The sequence below is a fragment of the Solanum verrucosum genome, unplaced genomic scaffold (genome assembly GCF_900185275.1).
Source record: "Solanum verrucosum unplaced genomic scaffold, falcon-dt-bn FXZP01000106.1, whole genome shotgun sequence".
Lineage (NCBI taxonomy): Eukaryota > Viridiplantae > Streptophyta > Magnoliopsida > Solanales > Solanaceae > Solanum > Solanum verrucosum.
In genome coordinates this window covers 374,494-399,382 of record NW_026020130.1, presented here as the reverse complement: position 1 = coordinate 399,382, position 24,889 = coordinate 374,494, and the positions used below count along the sequence as shown (strand labels likewise).

The 24,889-nt window shown below is 38.2% G+C and overlaps 1 protein-coding gene across 2 annotated transcripts; it reads right to left on the bottom strand.

Moving 5' to 3' along the window:
* Positions 1 to 523: 523 nt before the first annotated feature.
* LOC125827331 (PX domain-containing protein EREL2) lies at positions 524 to 24,889 on the bottom strand. 2 transcript variants are annotated; one of them, XM_049506634.1, is made up of 10 exons: positions 24,620 to 24,889; positions 22,640 to 22,750; positions 14,942 to 15,040; positions 14,688 to 14,774; positions 14,185 to 14,293; positions 13,256 to 14,046; positions 10,987 to 11,151; positions 10,649 to 10,888; positions 10,045 to 10,263; positions 524 to 894 (listed from the first exon to the last, which is right to left on the bottom strand). In XM_049506634.1, the coding sequence occupies exons 1-10, from the start codon at positions 24,707 to 24,709 to the stop codon at positions 655 to 657; spliced, it is 2,151 nt and encodes a 716-aa protein (XP_049362591.1). In that variant the 5' UTR covers positions 24,710 to 24,889; the 3' UTR covers positions 524 to 654. The 2 variants fall into 2 exon arrangements, with proteins under 2 accessions (XP_049362591.1, XP_049362592.1); XM_049506635.1 differs by having other exon boundaries at positions 13,256 to 14,037.

Below are 24,889 nucleotides of genomic sequence, written 5' to 3'. Positions count from 1 at the left end.
CAAAATCTTTATCCCGTCTACTCTTTCTCAATCATCTTCCTACTTTGAAGGTTGTCGATCTCGCCGTCAACTTGCAAGGGCTTATTGACACATATGTTCAGCAATTTTTCTAGTTAAGCCAAATCTCAAGAGAAATCTTTTCATGAGCAGTCAATCTAGTTTTACGTTAAAATATTATCTACTTAGAAGAGAAAAAGAAGAATGTATAATCGAGCTATGGGACGAGCAATTAAATGCTAATCCTTATCTTCTTCACATCTGATTCTTCTCTTCCAATTTTGAAATTTCAAAATCATGTCCTCACAGGAACACTAGTCACCTGGTTGGGAACATCATTCAAAAAAAAATGTAGAACGTTCACTGGGGTATCTTCAAGTGTCAAAATTTGTACTGCATATTAAATATTTTGCTGCAATGAGATGCTATCAAGCAATTATGTCAATGTGCTACAATGCATATCCAATTCTTATGAAGTTAGACATTTTGCTTACTACTTCAGTTGTTGCATCTATAGAACTGTATGCATAAGGATGCCTTGATATTACAATACCAACAGTCAAGTTGGATGTCAACTCTTGATTATTTTCATGGGAATACGGGTTCAGATATACTAGATATGACAAAATTTTACAATATTTACCCGACTTCATCTATCTAAATGCTTGTTTTGTACATTTCACTCGAAGGGCTTTCACTCTCTCCAGGAGATGACATTTTCTTTTTCAGAGCATAACGGATGACTGAGTTCACCTGTTTCCTCAACTTACCATTATCAACAAGGATATTAGTCAACATGTTTCTCAACTTTTTATCTACAGTCCAGGAGTCGCTATCTACTTCATTCATTTCCTCAGCAGTAGGAGAAGAGGAATCTGTTCCTTCATCTGCGTTCACCTGATAAACACAAGTCACCACTACTCATGTCATAGCATGAACAAACAGCACCATGCATAAACTTATGTATGCAAAATCTTCAGGTAAAGTTCTTTGTCAAAAAAAAATTCTTCAGGTAAAGCTGAGGTAACATGTTGGCAAATTATAACAAACCAGAGCAACACAAAACAAGATGTTGTAGCCTGTAAATACAAAATCAGAACCTAGGTTACTTGTACATGAAAAAGTGTGAATTTCAAGTTTGTGAACCTTGGTTTGACCCAAGTTATCCCACCACAATATTTTTCTCTGGCTCATGGAAAAAATAACAAAATATCATTTATCAACCAGCCCTGTTCTAAAGGAATGTGTGCCTACCAAAGAGAACATCTAGGACCTATATTGCTTAGACTTTGGGTGTGTACCCAATCCTCCAAAAGTAGTGCATTTTTGGAGGATCCTACACAGTGCAGCAAGTTTTTTGGAGATTCCGAGTAACATAATCTAGGACTTAAGGAGCAGCCAAGTTTCCCAATTTTCTATCTGGCGTGACTTCAAAATTTGATTTGCTTTAATGATTTCACTTATTTTATTTATTTGAGAAAGGTTGTCTCCGGGCCAACTTTTGATTTGACTTAATCTTTCAAATCATCTGGAAAAGAGAACGAGATTTAAAAAGTCCAAGCCACTGGAATGAGCTCTCAGCATCTCTCCATGTCACACTTCTTTTTCGATAGTATATAGAAAAGCTAAATCAACACTCTCATCTTCTCTACAGAAAAGCTGAATATATTTATTTTTTTGAAAAAGTAGAAAAACTGTATTAAGCCCGTATAATTACCTCCTCCACTCCCATGTTCAACCATATTTCTTGGGTGTAACAAGTTGAGCAACTCAAGTGACCAACCAATGTTCTCAGGCCCAAAGCTTGGACACAGTTAAGGTCATGCAAGCTAAGATCAAGCTTCACTTGCATTTCCTGACAGCTACTCTAGTGATTCCATCAAAGGAGGTCAAACGACCGAGTAATTCAGTCTTATTAATTAGCCAATCATGTACAGATGAAATGCGTTCAGGAAGGGTGTCAAAATCCTGATATTCTGGGACACATATAAAGCTCCTGGGAGGGGTCATTGCTCTAACTATGAGAACATGCCCATACAGCAATGTGTTTTACCAAGAAAAAACTCTGCTAAAGAGTACTTGGGGTTTGTTTCAAGAAACCCATAATATACAGACTGAACAGATGGAAATCACCAGAATTTATACATTTGTAGTCAAAGAGGAAAGTATGGAGACAGATATGAGTTGAGATACTGCAAGCTATCTCTCAAAAGAATAATTCCCTAGGAAAGAAACTTGGTTGCCTTCTCTCCTTCCATTTCTTCCAAGGTACGTAGAAACCCAATATTTATCATTTATGTGAGAAAAAGGTTGCATGTTTCTCAATTGACTCGATACATTTTACAGTTGAAAGTGTCCACACAATCAATGTCATTGGGTTTCTTCTGCTTTTGTAGCTGTAAGTGCTTTGGTACATCTAAACTAGGGTGGCAAAATTAGCCCAAACCCATTTAACCGCCCAAGTTGTAATGGCTTTGAGAAGATGGGCTGATTTGGGCTAACACAAGTTAACCCGTCACAAATCATCAAAACCCAAATCTGACCCATCAACAGTCCTCCGTTCAGAAATGTAACAGCTACAAAACGTGATTAACTCTTTTTCTAATTATTATTTTTGAGTTAGTTTTATATTCTTCTAAATATATTTTTTTTCCTTGAGAGTCTAAGCTCATTTTGGCGTTTGCTTGTGTTCTCACCATATTATTCTTGAAGCCATGGGTAATATGAATATCCATATTAGGGGTTAACAACACATTACTATAGCTCCATCATTAAAAAATGCTCCCAGGCACTAGTTTCGAGACACCTTTGATTTTCTCTATTCAGATGGACAATAGAGTATATTTCAGATTGGGGGGGGAATCCTATGACATCACAGAGTCTAGATCAAAAGCTGAAGTACGGTACGATTGGGTTGGAAGTGCTAGGCACCACACGAGGAGAATGGCTCTTAGCAGGGGAGCACTTGGCTGTATATGCAAAAGGCTAACAGAAGCTTCAGGGATCAGAGGAAATGCCTCCAAGTCATGGAGATGCAGGGATGTCTCAACCAACTTCTTTATAGCACTAAAATTCAATCAATATGGGAGATACATATCATTAATCTCTGTTAATGGCTATGTTGCTCGGACTCTTCAAAAATGCCAACGGGTGCGTGTCGGATTCGCCAAAAGTAGTGTATTTTTGAAGAATCCGAGACGGGTGCGGCATCAAAAGTGAAGAGTCCACGCAACTAAGGTTAAAGGCAACAGCAGAGCAGTTATTATACTTCCATAAAATGCATTCAATGAGGGGTGGGAGAAGTTAGCTAAGAAAATAGAGGCCTTCATTAATAGGGGTACAAAACAAACAAAAATCCTTAAATACAAGGGGGAGGCAGACTGCTGCTAAAAAGGGGAAAAGGAGCTATAGAGACTCTCAACAAAAGGCTAAATGAACCAAGGCAGAGACAGAGATAACAGAAGAATCTGATGATGGCAATACGATAAAAGCTCGAGTACAATTGAAGGACAAATATGTTCTGGGCCATTGTCTAGTGGGGAAATTCATTGGAGAAGACGATGCACCCACCAGAAATGATGTATGATGATGGGCCCAACAGACTTGCAATGGAGCACAGGAGTTCAAGTTTATGATATGAATGGAATTTTATGCCTTTCGAATTGCAGTCCAGAAAAGCAGCAGAGCACGTCTTGATGGGTGACAAGAGAAGACAAGGGAATAGATTGAAGTTTCAATGGTGGAATTGCCAATGACTTTTCTCAGAAATTTCGACGAGGGAGCGTCCACTAGCAAGGAAATAGAAGAGGGTGGGTACCGAGAGAGAAACATGTCAGATCTTTCGAGGTCTAGAGATGTACAAAGATCCAAGAAAAGGTGTTTTCAGTTTAATAGGGATAAAAGGGGGCTTAGGTGAAAGTAATCATGTGGGTGGACATGTGACAGAGGGTCCCACTTCAGAGCCCCTAGGTGGACATTTGATTTTCAACACTGGACCAAGTCACTTGGGTCTGTTTAAAGCCCAAATTTTAAAGAAATTACCACAAGAGCTTGAGCCTTTTATCTGTGATGTAAACCGCTGGGAAGGAATACAAGAAACTGTATACTCCTCAACTAATCAGAACCTAATTGAGGAAGCAAGGGTGAAAGACTCAACTAGCAAATTCCTACAAATGGGGGGCGGCACACAGGTGCGTGCAGAAGACTCATCACAAACTTCGGGAGAACTGAATGAAGAAGAAACAGAATTACAGGGGCAGAATAGTTCGAAATGAATTACAATACTGGGGGGACCCAACACCCATCCAATGTGATGCTTCGGAATGCAGTAAGGAAATTGAAGGCAAGGCAAACGAATGTGTACAGAATAATTTGTTGAGGCTAAGCAAGGAATTTGGAGTAGCTTTCGAGGGGTGCTCAGAGGAAGCTTTTAATTTATTGCTTAAAATCGATCAAAGGAGGGTCAACAAGACAACAACAATAGAATATATTCCTGTGATTAGTGGTAAGAAGGTGGCGCCCAAGGAAGTAAGAAATCTTATCTTTGATGTGAATTACAAAGATAAGGATTCTAGGAGTGAAACAAGGAGCACAGGGAGATATGAAACCTTTCATTTATCATGAAGCTAAAAATTATTTCATGGAATGTGAGGGGACTCAACATGGATGCTAAGAAGAATTTAAGAAGGAGAAGAATACAACAAGAGGGGGTGGACATAATAGTGATGGAGACAAAACTTAGTGGGAAGGTAGGTGAGCATCTGCAACAATTGGGGGGAAATAGATGGATGGGAGGAATTTGGATGGAATCTTTTGGTAGTAAGAGGGGCATCTAGATAATGTCGGACAAGATAAATTGGAAAGGGGAACCAGTCAAAGTGGCAAAGTGGCAACCAGAGCATTACTTGCAAGCTTAGAGGTCATTTGGTAGGGTGTATAAAAATAATGCTCAATAGAGTGTATTAGTAATGTTTGTATTAGTAATGCTTGTATTAGTAATGATTGTATTACTTATGCTTGCATTAGTTATGCATAGATTATTTCCTATGCATTATTTGGTTTGGCGTATTAAAATAATATGCATTGTATAAAAATATTTATTTACAAAAATATCCTCCACAATTATGGTGGAAAAGATGTAATAGTACTTTTGAGGGGTAATTGGGTCTTTAACCATGCTAATGCATGTATTAAATCCCTTTGTATTACTAATACCTAGAAATTCATAGTAATACACTCCTCAATACACAATAGAGTGTGTAACTAATGCAAGCATTAATACTACATAGCATGAAAACGTGTAACAAACGAGGGACTACTAATACATAGAGTTAATGCATGCATTATTTTTGCTAATGCACTCTACCAAACGACCCCTAAGTGGTTTGAACCAAGAATTCATTCGGTTTGTCACAGTAGTGTATGCATCATGTGATGGGGGTGAGAGAAAGAAATTGTGGGAAGAGTTGGGAGCAATGAGGAGTTTTTGTGAAGGGCCTTGGGTGGTGTGCGGGGATTTCAACGCCACTAAGTTTCGCTCAGAAAACCAATTGCAGTAGAATTTCAGGGGCTATGTATGACCTTTCCAGTTGCATCAATGAACTGGAACTTATGGATCCTCCTTTATTTGGGGGACCATACACTTGGAGAGGAGGAGCAAATCAGAGAAATGCATCAAGGATTGACAAATTACTGTACTATTTTCCTTGGGATGAGATTTTCACCAAATTTAGACAAAGTTCTTTGCCTAGCTGAAGTTCTGACCACAATCCCATAGTGCTTACTTGTGGGGATGAGGCTTTCAAAAAATCATACTTCAAGTTTGAGAAGTGGTGGTTAAATGTGGAGGGCTTTAGGGACAGAGTCAAGGAGTGGTGGGAATCCTTCACTGTGACAGGCAGTCCTAACTACATTATAGCCTCAAAACTGAGCCTCTTAAAAAAGGAACTCAAGGAGTGCAGCAAAGAGAATAAAGGCAACGGGAAGGTCAGAAAGGAATGCATACTGGAACAATTAGCAGTTTTGAATACATTCAGATTCACAGAGCACTAACAGATGATGAACAGCTTTTGAAAGCTCATCTAGCAATGGAGTATGAGGAACTAAGGAAGTAGCTAGAAATGAAGAAATTCACCGGAGACAGAGATCTAGAATTCAGTGGATAAAGAATGGGGATAAGGGCACCAAGTTTTTTCACATAATGGCTATAGCCCACAATAGAAACAACACCATAGATTCCTTAATGATCAATGGAGAATTGTCGTCAGATCCTCGGTTAATCAGAGGTCCAGTGGTGGATTTTTACCTGACTTTGTACAAGAGACAGAAAGATGGCGACCATCTTTGAACATCCTGGATGTTCGTATAATCACAGAAGAGGAACAAGTATGGCTGTCTAGAGATTTCGAGGAGGAGGAGGTCTTGGAAGGAATAAACAGTGTTGTTGATAAAGCACCTGGACCAGATGGCTATACAATAGCCTTCTTCCCTGCTTTCTGGGAAATTATCAAAGATGATGTGATGCAGACCTTCCAACACTTTCATGCCCATCAAAAGTTTGAGAAGGTGATCAGTAAGCTAGTAAATAAGCACCAAATGGCTCTCATCAAAGGAAGTCAAATCATGGATGTTGCACTTTTAGCCAGTGAAAGCATTGACTCTAGAATCTGAGGAGGAACCCATAGGCTGATGTGCAAGCTAGATATTGAAAAGGCATATAATCATTTGAATTGGGAGTTCCTAATCAACATTCTAAGGTAAATGGGGTTTGGTGGAGATGGCTTAGCTGGATAAATTTCTGCATTAAAACCACGAGGTTCTCCATTCTGTAAATGGAGAACCAGTTGATTTATTTAGACAAGGGGATCCTATGTCCCCTTCTCTTTATTTTAGCCATGGAAGGTCTGTACAGGCTGATGAGAGTTGCTTCTCAGAATAACTGGATAAGGGGGTTTACTATAAAGAACAAGGAAAATGTTACAATGGAACTACACATTTATTCTATGCAGATGACACAGTGGTATTCTTTGAAGCTGAGCAGGAACAAATATGTTTTTTAAGAGTGATCTTGGTGGTTTTTGAAACTTGCTCAGGACTCAAAGTTAATTGGAGAAAGAGTAGTATTTTTCCAATAAAGGAGGTGCATCAGATTGAGGTTCTTGCAAGCATTTTGAAGGGCAAGGTAAAAAAACTGACAACAATTTACATAGGCTTGCCTTTGGGTTCCAAGCACAAAGCAGAAAAAAAATGGGATGGCATTATTGAGAAAATAGAGAAGAAATTGGCTTGGAAATCCCAATATCTATCTTTGAGACGAAGAGTTACACTAATTAACTCAGTCTTGGAATCTTTACCCACTTATGTGATGTCCCTGTTTTCCTATTCCTAGTAAAGTAGTAAAGGTTTTGGATGCCCTTAGAAGAAATTTACTTTGGCAAGAGAGCAAGATAGAAAAGGGCTTCAATCGTGTTAAATGACCTATAGTACAACAAATTAGTAAAATTGGGGGATTAGGAGTGAGGAACTTAAAGGTACATAAAAAGAACCTATTTTCAAAATGGTTGCGGAGATATAATCAGGAGGACCACCTTTCGGGGTGGCCCAATGGTTTGGGCTTGGGACTTCCATGTTGGAGGTCTCAAGTTCGAAACCCCTTGCCAGCGGAAGCACGGGGTTTGCCTTCTAGGTCGAGCTCGTCACACGGGGCTTGCCTAGTGTGGGTTACCTCTCCTATGTGGTTTGCGAGCTATTGCATAGGAGCGGGGGTTTTACCCTATGCGCACCCAAAGGGTAGTGGTTGCGGGTTTCGCTTGTCATATATATAAAATCAGGAGGACCAAGCTCTATGGAAAGAGAAAATACGTCGCAAATTTGGTCAACAGGATCTCCGGTGCACTACTGAAGTCACTGAAACTTATGGTGTTGTGGTGTGGAAGACCATCAGAAACTTCTGGGTAAGTTTCAAGAACAACTCAAAGATAGTTGTAGGCAGAGGGAACAAAGCAAAGTTCTGGTCAGATGATTGGTGTGGAAATGAGATTCTAAGGGACATGTTCCCTAGTCTTTTCCCAATATGCACAAATCCTGTAGCAGGATAAAGGAGAAGTGGTCTCCACAAGGTTGGAATCTAGTATTTAGAAGGATGCTTAATGACTGGAATATTGATAGGGTGGTGGAGTCCTGACCCTCATTGGTGGATTCGCTGGTACTACACTAGAGCCAAACAAACTGGCATGGGGACATCACAAAGATAGGAGATTTCCTGTGAACAGACTATACAATTGGAGGCTCAGAGGAAATGATCCACTGGACCTTGAAGCACACTATGGAAAAGTGTGGCCCCAACCAAGGTAAAGTGCTTCACTTGGCTGGTTGCTAGGAAGAGTTGTCTTGAATCTTGAGGCTATGCAGAAGAGGGGCATCATCATATCTAGATGTCTTCTCTATAAAGAGGCTCTAGAGACTAACAAGCACCTTTTCATGCATTGTAAGGTAACTGCACAGGTGTGGGCTATGTTGTTAAATTAGGTCTTGGGCCTAACTCACACCCCAAAAGCTAGCTCAAAGGGAGGAGGATTGCCTAAGCCTTATAAGGAGTTCACCCATCTCATTAACCACCGATGTGGGACTTTTGTCATTCTTTAACATATACTAGCATAGCCAATGAACATTGGATTATGCCAGAGCACACTTCTGACCTCCTAAGTTGTTGGATCAAAAGGGGAGGCAGCAAGAGTCAAAAAAGATGGTGGAGAACAGTTCCAGCATGTATTTGGTGGATTATATGGAAAGAAAGGAATCAAAGAATTTTTGAAGGAAAGTAATGTACAATACAAAAGATCAAATGGAAAGTAATACTACTCTGGGCTTTTGGCGTAAAGAACAGAATATAAAGGAGGAGATCCAATTAGTGGACTTCATAGACTCTTTGTAAGTATTTTTCCTTTTCCTGCAACATTTTTTGGAGGTGGCCACCATAGCCCTTAATACTGAGGAATACAAAAGTTACCAGTTTCAAAAAAAATATGAATATCCATATTATCGTCGATTAATCCAATTTTAATCAGTGTCAAATATGCATAGATCGAATATTTTATCCATTTTTTAACCCATTTTTTATCCGCCCATATCCAATCGGGACCTTATCCGTCAATTAATCCATTTTTATTCGTGCTAAATATAGGCAGATTGGATATTTTATCCATTTTTGTTTAACCCATTTTGGACCTGCCCATATTCGGCCCGACACGTCTGTTTGCCACTCCTAGTTATGTACAAGACAATCATAAACATATGTAAATCAGGCAAAGGGATAAAGAGACGAATCTAACAAAACCATTATTACTTACTTCAAATAACATTCAATTTTCTTTTGATTTTGTTTTTGGATAAAAAAGTTAAAATAACTGTATTGGGATAACTTGTGAGGAAATATTTAAAGTGAATATCTTTATTATTCTGAGTGAAGCATAACGCTTGAGTTTTCTGTTTTTTTTTTTATATCCAAAAAGTACTTCTGATTTTCTGAAAACCATATATTTGGAAAAGCATGATCAAGAGAATATTTCCAATCAAAGAAAAGAATATCGATATTTTTAGTTTCTCAAAATGTTTAAAATGTGGGTTAAGTTGGGTGGGTTGGGTTATGACTTATAATTTAACCCATTTTGACCCAACCCATCTTAGCTCAAACAAGCTTTGGGCAGGATTGGGTACTGACCCATCTATTGGTTCAGGCCATCTTGACCCGCCCAACTTCAGCCCAAACGACTTTGCAAGTGTATAGAGTTGGGAATACAAGATTTTGAGTTCCATATTAGTTTGTCTTTGTCATAATTTATATTTTATCTTCCCCCGTTAGGTTTGTCTTACTTACTGGCATGATAAAAAAGTCATATAAGAGGATGAAATACATAAAGCTTTACATGCCTTTTTTACTGCATAAACAGTTATCACAAAATTGCAACTCAAAAGTCATTTAGCAGAAAAATCTCAATAGAAAGTGGGAACTGTTTTGAAATGTAAAAATGAAAATCGCAGCTTCAATACCTCTGCAAGGAGAAAGTTGATTTGGTTGTCATAGGTTGTAAGGAGTTTCAAGGCATCTGAGCATGAGGGATGATCCATGAAAAGGTCATCTTCGTTTTCGTTGACTAAATTTATGTTGCACTCCTCAAAGCGCTGTCGAAGAACTTGGCATTCATGTAGCAGCTTCATGAAAGATGCCCTTGCTTGTTCATTGGCTAGCCTCTCCTCTTCATAGAGTCTCTGCAATGCAAGAGAAATTCAGTAACAAAAAGTACAATAACAGACGAGGATATGCAGATCTGTTAATACATGAATACAGTTAATCCTTTTAAAACTAAAAGAGATCTCCACAATTGAGCAAATTATACTGAAAGGTCTCAGATTTCCTCCTACTACTATACTACCCATTCCTTCCACACAGAAAGTTTAGTGTAAATAAATTAGCAGACGAGACTGAAAGGAATTGTGTCAGAATGTGATTTATACAGCATATATTAACAGATAATTGAATCATAATCAACATAGAGCAAGAGAGGCTAAAGAGTAGTTCACACCATGACAAAGTTATTGATCATTCTAGGAGGGAACTTAATGTGAATAACAGCAATGGAGTAGCAAGGTATACCTCAGCCTCCAATTTTTCTTCAAGAGAATGATTTAGCTGCTTCCTCAAATCTGCTTGTGAGCCTCGGAGTGATTTTACTTCTTTAATGAGAACTTTAACATCAGCTTTTGATTTTACTTCAAGTTCTTGATGTTGTTTCTGCAACTCATTAAGCTTCTGCTTTGTGGCATCCAACTCCTGCAAGACTCTGTCTTTCTCCTGACTGGCATAGTCTTCCATTGAAGCATTGCCCAGTTTACCCTAACGAGGTTTGAAAAATAAATGGTCTGATCTTAATATACGGACTGAGGGGACATCATCATAAACCAGAGGATAATCAAGTGAAATGGTGGAATAACCTTATGTGAGTTCAATTGCAGTTCCATTTCCAATGACTTCCGCCGAAGCTCTTCCATATCCCACTGCATCTGGGTGACCCTTTCCCTTTCAATCAAGATTGCTTGCTCAAGGTTTTCTTTGCTTTTCTGTTTAGTAGCCTCGAGCTCCACTTCCAAATCCTTAACCTGGTATAGTAACCATTATATCACAGAACAATAGAGCATCACAGAACACCCATTTATGACCTCCAAAATTAGGGCTTTCCAGAAAAGCTATTTTCTCACAAACAAAACAATTTATGCCTGACTATGACGTCATTGACATTCTCCTTTTTTTTTAATAGCATGGTGTCCGGGAAACCTTGCACGCACATCAACTAATCTATTAGGTGGGCCTGTGGTTGCTACTTCCACCAACACATATATTGGGTAACTCACCAACCAAGGTTTACGCATATTGGAAGAATTCACATAGTGTTGCCTCCGGTAGAGTAGAGCCTTGGTTCCCAAGGTCGTCACTCCAGCCCTTAGACCACTAAAGCATACCCCCTTGGCGCCGACATTATTTCTATTCTTAATGCATATTAGTATGATGTTCTTAGCATAGATCTTTCATTTAGCTATTACCTCAAGTCGAAACAAAATTAGAAGCAAGAAGATAAGAAACTTGCCAGATACATAAGTTTCTTTCTTTAGTGCACAACTCTTTCACATTTTTCACATATATAATAAGAAGGGTCAAACTTGATGAGTATTCCAATGTAACCCAGCCAGGAATAACATGTCCACTATTGGTTTGCCTGGTTATCTGATCCTAAAGATGTCTAAGAAAGAATTAAATAAAAAAATCTTTGCTTAAATGATGACTAATGAGCCTTCCCAATTATGATATCTTACAGTACATCAAGAATTATAGACTTCAGCACAAGCACTCAGGTTTCCCACTTGTCTAATATTTATGCACTCTCCTCTCATGAATTGAATTAGTGAAGGAAATACAAACCCATATTGTCCTACTTAAATCAACTCGATATTCTATAAATCAATAAAAATAATAATGATAATAATAATAAAAAAAACTTAAATCAACTCATACTTCCAATTGCAGAGTGTTTCATCTTTCATCTCTTTACTTCTCTCTGTTGCTATTTTTTCTGGGGTTGGGTTCATGTGTTATAGCCTTAAAGGTAGCACAATATATTCCTCATCTCTGCTTCATGGAAGAGCAATTTTTAAAAGGCTTTTCAACAGCCATAATGAAGATAGACCCATCATCGGTGATCTATATTACTAAAGAAAGATGGAAGATCATCCCCACCTGTATCTGGTGGTCTGTGTGGAAAGAGAGGAACCTCAGATGCTTCCAGAAAAAAGTAACAGCATCCAGAAGATGAAGATGAATTGCTTGGTTTTATTTCATTTTTGGTGTAAACAGGAGTATATGGAAGATCTAGAATCAGTAATGAATGCTTTAGGCACCTTGTAATTTTTGTTTATTTAGGATTGAAGATCTTCCTGATACTCTCCTTTTATTTGTAATTAGTAAACCTGAAACAAGTTGTGGCAGGTTTGATTTTTTGGAATATAATACAAGACTGTTACCTTCTCAAAAAAAATATTACTACTTGGGGGTTAGTATTAGGAATACTTTCTCAGCATTATATGGGAATTTATGGTCATTAACCCATGATCCAAGAAGTTCAAGTAGCAATACATAATGTTTACTCTCGAAAATCCTTGGTAGCACCGCTATACCTAGGTTATACATTTCTATCGCCAAAGATAGATTTCATCCAATATCCCTATAAAAACATGCAGGAACCTTTAATTTATTTTATTTTTTTATTGCTAAGGAAGCTTTAATTACCACAATTGTAAGTACTATCGAGGATCAAGAGTCTCATACTTTTTTATAAATAAACAAACAAGTCTCATTATCCTACATACTTGGTAAAAAGAAGTTGCGAAAGCAGCGAAAGAAAAAAGCAGTAACCAGCTATGTGCAGGAAAATGGCCCAAAAAGAAAAAGAGAAAATATCAGTATTATAATGTGTTGAAAGATACATTGTTGCGAAAGGTGGGTTTTATTTGCTTCTTGGCGCTCCATGAATCATCTGGTAATTTTGGGGTATGGGCTATGGCACTAGCAGACCTACAATGCAACTCCCAGCTGATACAGTGTTGTCATAGATAGCTTGTAACTTGGGAAGTTCTTATATATTATCCTTAGCTTCATACTTAACTTGTATGAATAGTCTTCTTTTTCAGAGAAAATTAGATAAAGCAATACCTTTGTTGTGAGGTAGTCTTTCACAGCAATTTCCTGATTTAATCTTGAGATAAGATCCTCCATGTCAGTTTTTGCTGTTATTAGTCTCCTTTGCATGGTTGCAAGCACCCTGTTCATTTTTTGGCGCTGATCTGAAGGAAGTAATAATTGCACATCACTTGGCAGCAGTAAGTCAGTGTTCTCAATGTTTGCTGACGTCTCACCCACTCTGGGGATTTCAACCAGCCCTTGTCCATATAAATTGGGAATTGCTGAACCTGACAATTCACTGCCCCTTTGGGAACTTGTATCGCTTCCAATGCTCTCAGCTGATAACTTCCTACCATGACGGATAACTTTGGTGTTCTCCCGCTCCAAAGAGAGTCCGTTCATACCATCAGTACCAACAGAAAGATCAGACAATTTGGAAGCATCTCCATTAGCTTTATTGTTCTCTCTATTGTGCACCCTATGTCTAGGATAATTTCCAAGTTGTTCTAGAATAGCCTGACCCATGAACAAGCCCTCATCAATGTTGGACATCCCATACTTCACAAACTTATCTATTGGACTTGTTACATCTTCATCCAAAGAGAGATCATCTGTCCCAAAATCAGAGTTATTATCCCTTCCAAGGCGTGGTGTGCCAACATCAGATATCTCATAAGCTGTGTCACTACCATAATCTGATGTGAGTGATGAACTCGCAGCTATTGCAGACAAGCTTACATTAGGATGAATTTGAAGAGAAGAAACAGAACTATTCACAGAAGGATTTGATTCAGAAGCATGTTGGGTTTCATCTAGGAATGCTGAAAAAATTACAGTACTAATGTTAACTCTTTAGGCATAACAAAAAGATAATTCTAAAAAGCAATTTAGCCACATGTGCAATCTTTTTTCAGGGAAATGAATGTTAAAGGACAATAATATTGTAGCAACAGACATACAAGATCTAGCAGCAGCTTCCAGTTCAAGAAAAGATGCCACTGGAACACTTCTTGATACATCAATATCAGATAGTAGTTTGGTCATCCACTCCTCCAAGGAGGACCGTCTCTGGAAACATACAAGTGCATGAAAATTGGAATTATCATATAGAACTGCAGATGCAAGCGTCACTGGAAAGAAATCTTTGTAGTTAACTCAAAACTTCCATTATTTCTAAAATGTAATAAGACAAAACTTACATTTTTAACAACTGATGCTCCCAGATAACATCCAACAATTTTTTGCAGTTTTTATTTCACTAAAACCATTTGTTATAAGAATAATGAAGTGAAGAAGTCTTCAAATTCCACAAAATAAAAATTAAACATACAGAAATTTGGCTTCTAATTTTAGGATATATAAGGTTCTGCTTCAACTTAAACTTTTAGTTTCGAAGAAACAACAAAGGGCAACAATTTCATCACACATCTTACATGATGAAACAAGAAAGTATAAGGCTTACCTCTTCTAGGAGGGTTCTAGTTTTCATCCGCAAGAAACCCTTGGGTGGCGCAGGAGGAATATTCTTCCTTGGAAATATTCTTTTCAGCTGTGACACAGAATCAACCACACTATTAAGTACCCTATGATTATTAAAACCCTCATAAAAGGAGGCAACTGTCAATTTTGACTATGGCCAAGGACTTTCTCATGTCTTTTTAACCTCAATATGTACAAAAAGAAAAGCATATCTGAAATGAGTGTATGCAAACTTACAGCAGCAAGAAACTTCAAGAAATCATTGAACCTTCTTAATATGACCCGTGTAGTTGTATTCCCTTCTGGTGATTGTAAGCCAACCAAAACCCTGTAAAACTGTCTTTTAACATTGTTAAGTTTAAACTTCAATAAATTCTAACACATAAGAACCAAATATTGACAAAGCAAAAATATGCATCAGGTTATAAGTTTACTATAGGAAAGGTCCCTGGACCGAGGTCCAAGTTTGAGATGTAAAAATGAGTTCAACATGGGTATTTCAAAAACCAAATTCCACTTACCTATTAATGATAAGAAAACAACTAGAGATATGCCAGCTTCTGACAAGAAAAATTATATATAAAAAACAAAAAGGAAAACTTAAGCAACTCCTTTTGTAGATGAAAATGATTAAACCTTCTTGCACTTTGTCAAAAAGAATGATAATATTTTTTCCTGTTTAAAAAGTTTACTTATACACTTCGAGAACCCATCATACGTCGACTACTCATCTTATCAAAGTAGAATTTCCTTAGCTAGAGGCAGAGAGAAAACTCAATCCAACAGCACTTGCTACTTCAACTATTGGAAGTTTGAAAGCCCCAACCAACCTTAGAGCTTCCTTGCTCTTTTCTTTTGATAACACTGGTCCTGCAATACCTCTTTCATTGCACTCATACCAAAGAAGAGAGGGGCAATAGATCTAAAGAATTTCAGACCACTAAGTCTGATGGTAGTGTCTACAAATTGGTAGAAAAAGTCTTAGCTGAAAAAGGTGGAGAACAAATTGGTTTATGGGCAACAAAGTGCCTTCATGAAGAATAGACAGATCACTGATGCCTCACTGATAGCAAATGAGGTACCTGACTGGAAGCAAGAAGTGGAGAAACAGGCCTTCTTTGTAAGTTGGATATAGAAAAGGCTTTTGATCAGCTAAACTGGAGTTCTAATTGAACTGCTGAAGAAAATGGCTTTAGTAGCAGGTGGTTAAGGTGGATATTCTTTTGTATCTCCACAGTCAAGTTCTCATTCTAGTAAACAGACGTCCAAATGGGTTCTCCTCTCCTCAAAAAGGCCTCAGGAAGGGAGATCCACTCTCCCCTTTTCTGTTTATTCTGGGAATGGAGGAGCTCACTCAACTGTTGGATAGGGCCAAAGAGCTCCAATGGACACAAGGATTTCAGGTGGGCGGAAATTCAAACCCTCTGGCACTGCTTCTCATCTGCTTTATGCAGATAACACTCTTATTTTTTGTGGGGCAGACAGCCAACAAGTAAACCACCTCAACATGACCTTGATGGTCTTTGAATCAACTTCTGGTTTACACATCAACATTCTCAACAGTAAAATTTAGCCAGTTAATGAAGTCCCCAATCTAGAAGCTCTAGTACAAATCTTAAGCTGCAAAACTGATTCTCTGCCTACAACTTATTTGGGCCTACCACTGGGAGCTAAGTTCAAGTCTACTGAATGTGGAATGAAGTCATTGACAGAATGGAGAAAAGGCTGGCAACATGGAAAATTCAGTACCTCTTTCTAGGAGGCAGACTCACCCTCATTAATAGTAAATAGACAACATTCCCACCTATATCATGTCACTCTTTCCTATGCCAAGCTCAATAACAAAGCAGATTAATAGACTTAAAAGGAATTCCTCGGGAAGAGAAAAGCCAAACTCACCCTTCGAGGTGGCCCAGTGGTTTGAGCTTGGGACTTCCATGTTGGAGGTCTCAAGTTCGAAACCCCTTGCTAGCGAAAGCAAGGGGTTTGCCTTCTGGGTCGAGCTCGTCGCACCAGGCTTGCCTAGTGCGGGTTACCTCTCCTATGTGGTTTGCGAGCTATTGCATAAGAGCAGGGGTTTTACCCTGTGCGCACCCAAAGGGTAGCGGCTGCGGGTTTCCCTTGTCATCAAAAAAAAAAAAAAAAGCCAAACTCACAATTTTTCTCCGGTCAAATGGCAAAAAGTGACTCTTCCTAAGTCACTGGGAGGTTTGGGAATCAGATATTACTCAAAAGGGGATTGCTCATAAAGTGTCTAGGGAGATATGGCCAACCTGAGGCTAGAAGCTGGATACTGGAAAGACAACATATTAGCCAAATATGGTGCCCAGAATCACTGGAGCTCCAACTGAAGTAGAGAACCCCATGGTGTTGAGGTCTGGAAACACATCAACAGCTTTCAAAAAGATTTTCTTCCAAAAAGTCTCTTTCAAGGGAGGCAATGGTCTCCACATTAAATTCTGGGAAGATTTTATGGCTTGGGATACCACTCTTAAGAATGCCTACCAAGGCTCTACCAAATAGAAAGCAACAAAGATGCTTCCATTGCACAGAACAACGAAGGTAATAACAGGAGCCCTATTTACTGGAGGAACCTTTTTTTTTTTTTTTGATGACAAGGGAAACCTGCAACTGCTACCCTTTGGGTTGCGCACAGGTTAAAACCCCCGCTCCTATGCAATAGCTCGCAAATCACATAGGAGAGGTAACTCGCACTAGGAAAGCCGGGTGCGACGAGCTCGACCCAGAAGGCAAAAACCCTTACTTTCGCTAGCAAGGGGTTTTGAACTTGATATCTCCAACATGGAAGTCCCAAGCCCAAACCACTGGGCCACTCGGGTTATTTACTGGAGGAACCTCCAAGACTAAATCAATGACCTCCATATTTTGGTTGCTCTAGAGAATCACAATCCAGGTGAGACCCCAGACAAGCTCCTTGACTCTCACTTACCAGAGTTTTTTCAAGGCAACATAGATTTTTGACTGGTTATACAGGTTTTTGATTATCACTCTAGCTTCATCTAGCTATGTCCTAAAACTTTTAGCGGTCTCTTTGTGATCTTGCATCTGCTTGATGCCTTTCTAATGCAATTTACTTTACCAAAAAAAAAAAGAAAAAAACAATGAAGAAGAGACATGCATGATGGCCTGGACACCACGGTTATCAAAAAAAATAAGAAAAAATAATATGATAACCGAAGCCAAGGAAACAACATACCTTGTGAGCAGGAATATTTCTCAGGTTAATAAAATTATTTACCTTATTAATAATATTGACAAAATAAAAATGTATGAGCAATGTAAGAAAAAAAAAACTATACATTATAAGAATATTATGGATAACAAAATTGTAAAAGCTGCAATTAAGTGAAATACAAAAAAAGTAAAATCATCTTAATCAAGGTCTTCATTCATTTTATTTTTTGAAATCAGTAACTTTGTATCATTTCAAGGATCAAAACAGTACTTGGGTGGTACTGAAACCATATTTACAATAGAGCTCTAGTGTCTTTCCTCTCTAGCTATAAAGAATCTAGAACATCTATGATAGACACAGTATCATTAGAGTAAATTTGATTACACCAAAAACATAGCAGTAAGATGAAGTTCAACTTGATCTTCTGCACATCATTCTCTAAGCTCTCAAAACATCTGGAATTCCTCTCCTTCCAAACTGTCCACCAGATACCAGCTGGGACAATTCTCCATCTAATCCTATCCTTAGCATGTGAACATGTTCCCTCCCAGCTGCTAAGAGCCTCTGTTATCTTGTCTGGCATTGTCCATGCTATACCCTTAAGGTTTAGGATGATGAGCTGTTAATGGACAATGCAGAAATAGAAGGTTGACTGTCTCAGCTGTTTCTTTACACATGAAGCATCTTGAGCACAGTATCATACCTCTGCTCATCAAGTTGTCCACTGTTAAAGTGGCCTCCTTTGCTAGTAAACATACAAAAATTGATACCTTGTGGGGAACTTTTATCCTCCAAATCTGCTTCCATGGCCAGTTTGCTATCTAGTGGTTGGACTGGTTCATAATTTTATATGCAGCATTGACCTTAAAAATGCCTTTGGAGTTGCCCTGCCACCATAAATGATCTTCACCAGCTTGAACCCCAGGAAATTGATCAAGTTTGCTGAGGAAATCAGCCACTCTTTGAACCTCCCAATCATTGAAATGTCTTCTAAAATTCAAGCTCCACCTGTCAAATGTCCACATTTCAGCTATAGTATTCTGTTGGTGAAGGACTAGGTTGAAGATATCCGGAAAGACCAGTTCCATGATACCAACCTCATGCCAATTATCCTTCCAAAATCTGGTTTTGTTTCCATTAGCCACTTTCATTCTTGATTGAGTTTTCAACTCACTCCAGAGGGATCTGATAGACCTCCATAGGCTGACCCCATATGGAGTACTGACTTCCTTGGTCATCCAGCTATCCTCTTGTTAATATTTGGTTTTAATCACTCTTCCCCATAATAAGTGGTTTTCTTTGGTGAACTTCCACAACCACTTCATCATTAGAGCTTTACTTTGGATTTTCAGGTTCTTGATACCCAAACCACCCCATTTTTTTGCACAAATGACTGAGTTCCACTTGAGCAAATGGTAGCCTTTCTTCTCTTTGTCACCATGCCATAAGAAGTTCCTCTTAATTCTATCCAACCCCTTGATGACCCCTGCTGGAATAGGAAACAAGGACATCATGTATGTTGGAAGTGCATCAAGGACCGAGTTTATCAAAGTCAGTCTACCTCCTCTTGACAAGTATTGGGTCTTCCATCTTGCTAATTTATTTTCACATTTCTCAACAACAGTATCCCAAATCTCAATAGACTTTGAATTGGCCCCCAAAGGCATTCCCAGATAAAGGGTTGGCAAAGACCCTACCTCTCCTCCTAGAATAGATGCCAACAGATTCATGTGGGGCACATCATTAATGGGGTAAAGAAAGCTCTTACCCCAATTTATGTGAAGGCCTGAGATGCCTTCGAAGAGAACTAGGATTATTCTGAGATGTCTCAATTGGTTTCTATCAGCATCACAAAATATGAGGGTATCATCAGCATATTGCAAATGAGTCACCTCTAGGCTATCACTCCCAGCCCTAGCTACCTCAAAACCCTTTATCCATCCATACAAATTAGTTGTTTTGAACATAGTATTCAGTCCTTCCATGGCAATGATAAACAAGAAAGGAGACAGAGGATCTCCTTGACTGAGACCCCTTTGAGCCTTAAAGAAGCCAGCAGGTCATCCGTTAATCAACACAGAATAACTAACAGTGGATATACAAAATCTGATCCAATGTATCCATTTTTTCCCAAAGCCCAACTTCTTCAGCATACATAGCAAGTACTCCCATTTTACATGATCATATGCTTTTTCTATATCTAGTTTGCATAGGATACCAGGCATCTTTTGTTGCACTCTTGAGTCTATTGCTTCATTTGCCACTAAACTACATCCATGATTTGTCTACCTTTGATGAAAGCCATTTGCTGAACATCCACCAGATTGAAGATCACTCCTTTCAGCCTCTCTGTAAATATTTTGGAGAATAATTTGTAGATGTTTCCTATCAAGCTAATAGGCCTATAATCTCTTAATTCTTTAGCACCTTTCTTCTTAGGGATAAGAGTTATGAAGGTTGCATTGAAGCTTCTTTCAAAAAACTTCTTGCTCATGGAAGTTATGAAAGGCATTCATAATGTCCTGTTTCACAATCTACCAGCACTTAATGAAGAAACCCATGGAGAAACCATCTGGACCAGGAGCTTTATCTCCTGTGCACAGTTTCAGTCACCTTAAGACTTCCTCCTCAGTGAAGTTTTCCTGCAATCTCACCTTCTTTTCTACCGAAAGAGTTGCACAATTATTGAGCATGTTGATAGGTCTCTAGTGAGTGGTCTCTGAATACAACTTTTGATAGAAGTCGATAATGGCACTTTCTATTCTTGTAGACTCCTCGGTTAATTCGCCTTGCACCATTAGCTGGTCTATGTAGTTGAACCTTTTATGAGCGTTTGCCACTTTATGAAAGAACTTGGTGTTCCTATCGCCTTCTTTTAACCATAAGGCCCTTGACTTCTGCCTCCACGCAACTTCTTCATTTTTAATCAGACCCTCCAATTCTAAGGTTAAATCTACTTTCTTGGCTGATTCTTCTTCTGTCAAAGGTCTATATTCCAGTATCAAATCCATTTCAGCCAATTGTTCTAAAGTTTGTTTTCTTTGGATCACTAGGTTGCCAGCCTCACTTCTACTCCAGTCCTTCAGTTTATGTTTGAGTGCCTTCAATTTACATGATAGCACAAAGTCAGGCCAGCCTTTAAAACTGAAGGAGTTCCACCCCTCTTTGATCCTGTCATTGAAGCCTGCAGTCCCAAGCCACCAGTTTTCAAATTTAAAATAATTCTTCTTTTTTATCCAGGAACCACCCTGTAAAGCCAAAGGAATGTGATCAGAGGCCAACCTTTGCAAAGGGGACTGCTTTATGTTGCTGAAACAGTCATCCCACTCTTCTGAGAGTAAGAATCTGTCGAACCTGGAAGTTGTGTCGTGATTGTCCCCCTTGAACCAAGTATAATTGCCATCTTGCAGCTGAAGGTCGATTAAGTTCATATCTTCAATGAAATCTGAGAACTCTATCATCCCTCGTGATCTCCTGTTGCAATTTCTCTTCTCCGAGACATATCTTATAGTGTTGAAATCACCACAAATAGCCCAAGGACCTTCCATTAAACCCCTGACATCTGCGATTTCTTCCCATACTTTTCTTCTTTCAATATAACAGTTTGGAGCATAGACTCCAGTTAAATGGCAAGAGAAGCTCTGAAATTGTGCCTCAAATTTACATGTTAATGTATAGTCCCCAATTTCCAAAACTTCCCCCTTCCAGGCTCTGCAATGGGACATCATCATGATACCTCCTCTAGTGCCACTTGCTTCAAGGTAGGCAAATTTGATCCATCTTCCCCCCATATCTGTTAACTAAGTTTGTAATTTCCCCCTCCAGTTTAGTCTCCTGGAAGCATACTATGTCTGCTTCCAGTCAACTACCAATGTCTGCACCAATCTGCTTTCCAGTTAAATTTTTGATTCTCATAGAAATATAAAGTTCTTAATTTTTAATTCAAATTTACTAACTAGTATTTTTATAGAGTACTAACTTTCTGATTTCTTATCCATATTAACTAACATATTCTTTTGATAAGCATAACAATTAATATTAACTTTTTATCTACAGGAATATTTGTTCACTCCATTCCTTTAACAATTGATACATTCATCGGTGATTCATGCACCATCTTCATTGTCTATTTCAGTAGAGGCAGAATTAGGATTTTAAGTTTATAAGTTCGAAATTCCAAGATATGATACCTAATTGGGTTCAAGATTAGATTATTTGTACATATTAAGTGAATTTTCAAGACAAATATAAGAGTTAGGCTAAAGTTACCGGGTTAAGGCCAAAGTTACTTGAATCTGTTGAACCTGTAACTAACGATGTCGATCCGCCCCCTAGTTCTACCTTTTTCTTTTTTTTTAATCTAGTGCTATCCTGTTAAGTAAAATCCAATGGCTTGCTAGGGCACACAAAATGTCTTAACCCTTTGATGCCTGCAATGAAATGCCACCCAAGCTTGGTGAAACGTCCTGCATTGCCCTATGTTTTAGGGCTCAAACACACCTCTTAACAAGAATGATTTGTCAAATCCTTTCGATTGTGACAGAAACTCTATCTGGAGAAAGATCAAGAGCATCCTCTATTTACAAAATATAGATTATGAAATCATTACCACCAAGTCTTTAGCATTTCAGATCTTTAATAATCCATAGACAGTTATTTGTTCGAAAGATGTACTAGTATTACATTAACTCTTTGGTATAATGAAATGAACATTTAACTGCATTGATAGAAGGCTGTACCACTATGGGATCTGAATTTGTTGTTTTTGCCAGGACAACCCACGAAGGAATTGTAACACAGTAGCTCCAGCCCGTGTGAGGATCATGAGGCCAAACAGTTTCTCGCCCAGCCTGGAGAGCATGTTAAGCATAAGTAATTTTTTTTTTTCAGGAAAAAAACAAAAAGAAAAATCTGACAGGAAGCCTGGAAGGTACACCTTTTTTCGAAAAAAGCAATTATGCTTCAGTACAAGTTAAATGAGTTCAACGTTCCATCTCTTTGAGAGAAAGTGATTTTAAGAAAATGTCATTTGGCAAGAGAATTAATGCAGAGAAAATTAACCAAGAGTTATACCCTCGATTAGGTCATAAAGAGATATATTAATTACCAAAGTAAAAGAAAGATCTGATATAAGCAATCCTTATTCCATTCAAATTCTACAACGTCATATAATGTTCATGAACTAATTGAGTCAAGGAAGAATGCCTTGGTTCACAGACCTGGAATGCCTACGCATTTTGCTGCTTGGCCAAATATCTTGAATGCTAGATTAAAAGTTCTCATGGATCACACAAGCAAAGTTAACAATTTGAAGCTAATTAAATCAAACTGCCAAATGGAGAACACTGACGATATGAACAACCTAATTTAGTGTCATCAAGTATGCTATGTATCAATAGCTACAATGATAAGACAATTCACTTGATCTAACTTTCTAAATTACTTGTTAATGAAGCCAAGCTAATATCAAATACTGTCACAAAAGAAGTCATCCAATTCTTTTCTGACCAAAGATATTTTATTTAACACAAATAAATATTTTAACAGATGGAAATTTCTGACTATATGCTTCTTTATGTTGTTGTTTTTTTGAGAAAAGGTAATTTTATATGCTTCTTATTGTTCACCACCCATTTCTCTCCATTATGCGTTGAGTGTGCCATAAGAAAGTCAACATCAAAGTTGTTCTAACTTAAACATTATTAGAACAGGGAAGCAACAATAAGCAACGAGCACCGGGAAGTCAACTACGACTACCATCGATCTATAATCAAGGATACTCAGGTTTTTATGCACTACATCATAGTTTGAATGGACCATAACATTCACTTTGAAACTTAAGAAGATTGGCCAAATTAAGAAATTGATATATCTAAGTTGCCTTCTTACCACTTATGTAGGTTCTTATGTATTCTCCACAATAACATTCGAACTGAACTGAAATACAAGGATATCTAAGTGTAACATTCTAGTATTTTTTTGAATCTCCTCGCATAAATTCCTTGCTCCACCAGGATACCTTTAATATTGGTACCGAGTAATTTACTTATTGCCAGTTACTTGAAAATCTCTATGTATAGTGTATGTTTATGCTCAACTCTTCTAACAGGCTTTACGATGTTGATTAATCAGCTAGGAGATAAACAGCCAGCTAACTCGACATATTAGCAAAAGTCACAGGTCTTGTCTGTTAATACTAACAGGACATATTGGCTAATACTAGCATGTATCAGACTGAGATACATGCAATGTTTTGCTAATTTCTAATATGTTTTAAAAAATCTGCATGGAGCGCCAAACCCACGTCACATCCATTGGACATCGGGCACATCAAGATAAATGAGGAACCCCTTAACACAGGTACAAGGTAATTTGCCTATCATCAAATATTGTAAAACATTAACTTGACAGGCTAACTGTGTTGATAAATCAGCTGGGAGAAATACAAACAGTTAACCGAACATATTGATTACATTCACATGTTCTTAATAATAAAGCTGATTCATTCCCGTCCATGAACTGATCAGAAATCCAACTCTACTATTCCCAATCCCAATACAAAATTCAGCACACTTTCGCACTAAATTCAATATGATCAATCAATGCCCACAAATACTGTTCAGTTAATCCAATCATTCTAAGGAGATGGATAAATTATCTGTAATAGATGGATCAAAACTTGTAAATTGCAATAGGAAGTGATAAAGAAGAAGACTGACCCAATTTTTGGGGGGAGGGCTCCAATCCATACCCAAGGGCAAAGGCGAAGTTCCATCATGTCTATGCTTCGGCGGGATTTGCCTCTGCATAGCTGAATCACAAGTCAAATCAATCAATTGATCCCTCTTTCTCACTTTAAAAAATCAATCAGTTGGTGTGCGATTCGGCAAATTTGAATTATGCTTTCTCTCTCTAGAGCATATTGAGAACTGGGAGAGAGAAAAAGTATTGCAGTTTTAAAGGAGTAGACGATGAACAACAGTGGAGAG

Excerpts from the sequence above, each read along its gene's own strand:
- LOC125827331 (XM_049506634.1), bottom strand. The coding sequence starts at position 24,709 with ATGCAGAGGCAAATCCCGCCGAAGCATAGACATGATGGAACTTCGCCT. Across the intron at positions 14,294-14,687 it reads CTAGAACCCTCCTAGAAGAG|AGACGGTCCTCCTTGGAGGA; the intron begins GTAAGCCTTATA and ends GTATGTTTCCAG. Across the intron at positions 11,152-13,255 it reads AAGACTACCTCACAACAAAG|GTTAAGGATTTGGAAGTGGA; the intron begins GTATTGCTTTAT and ends TTACTATACCAG.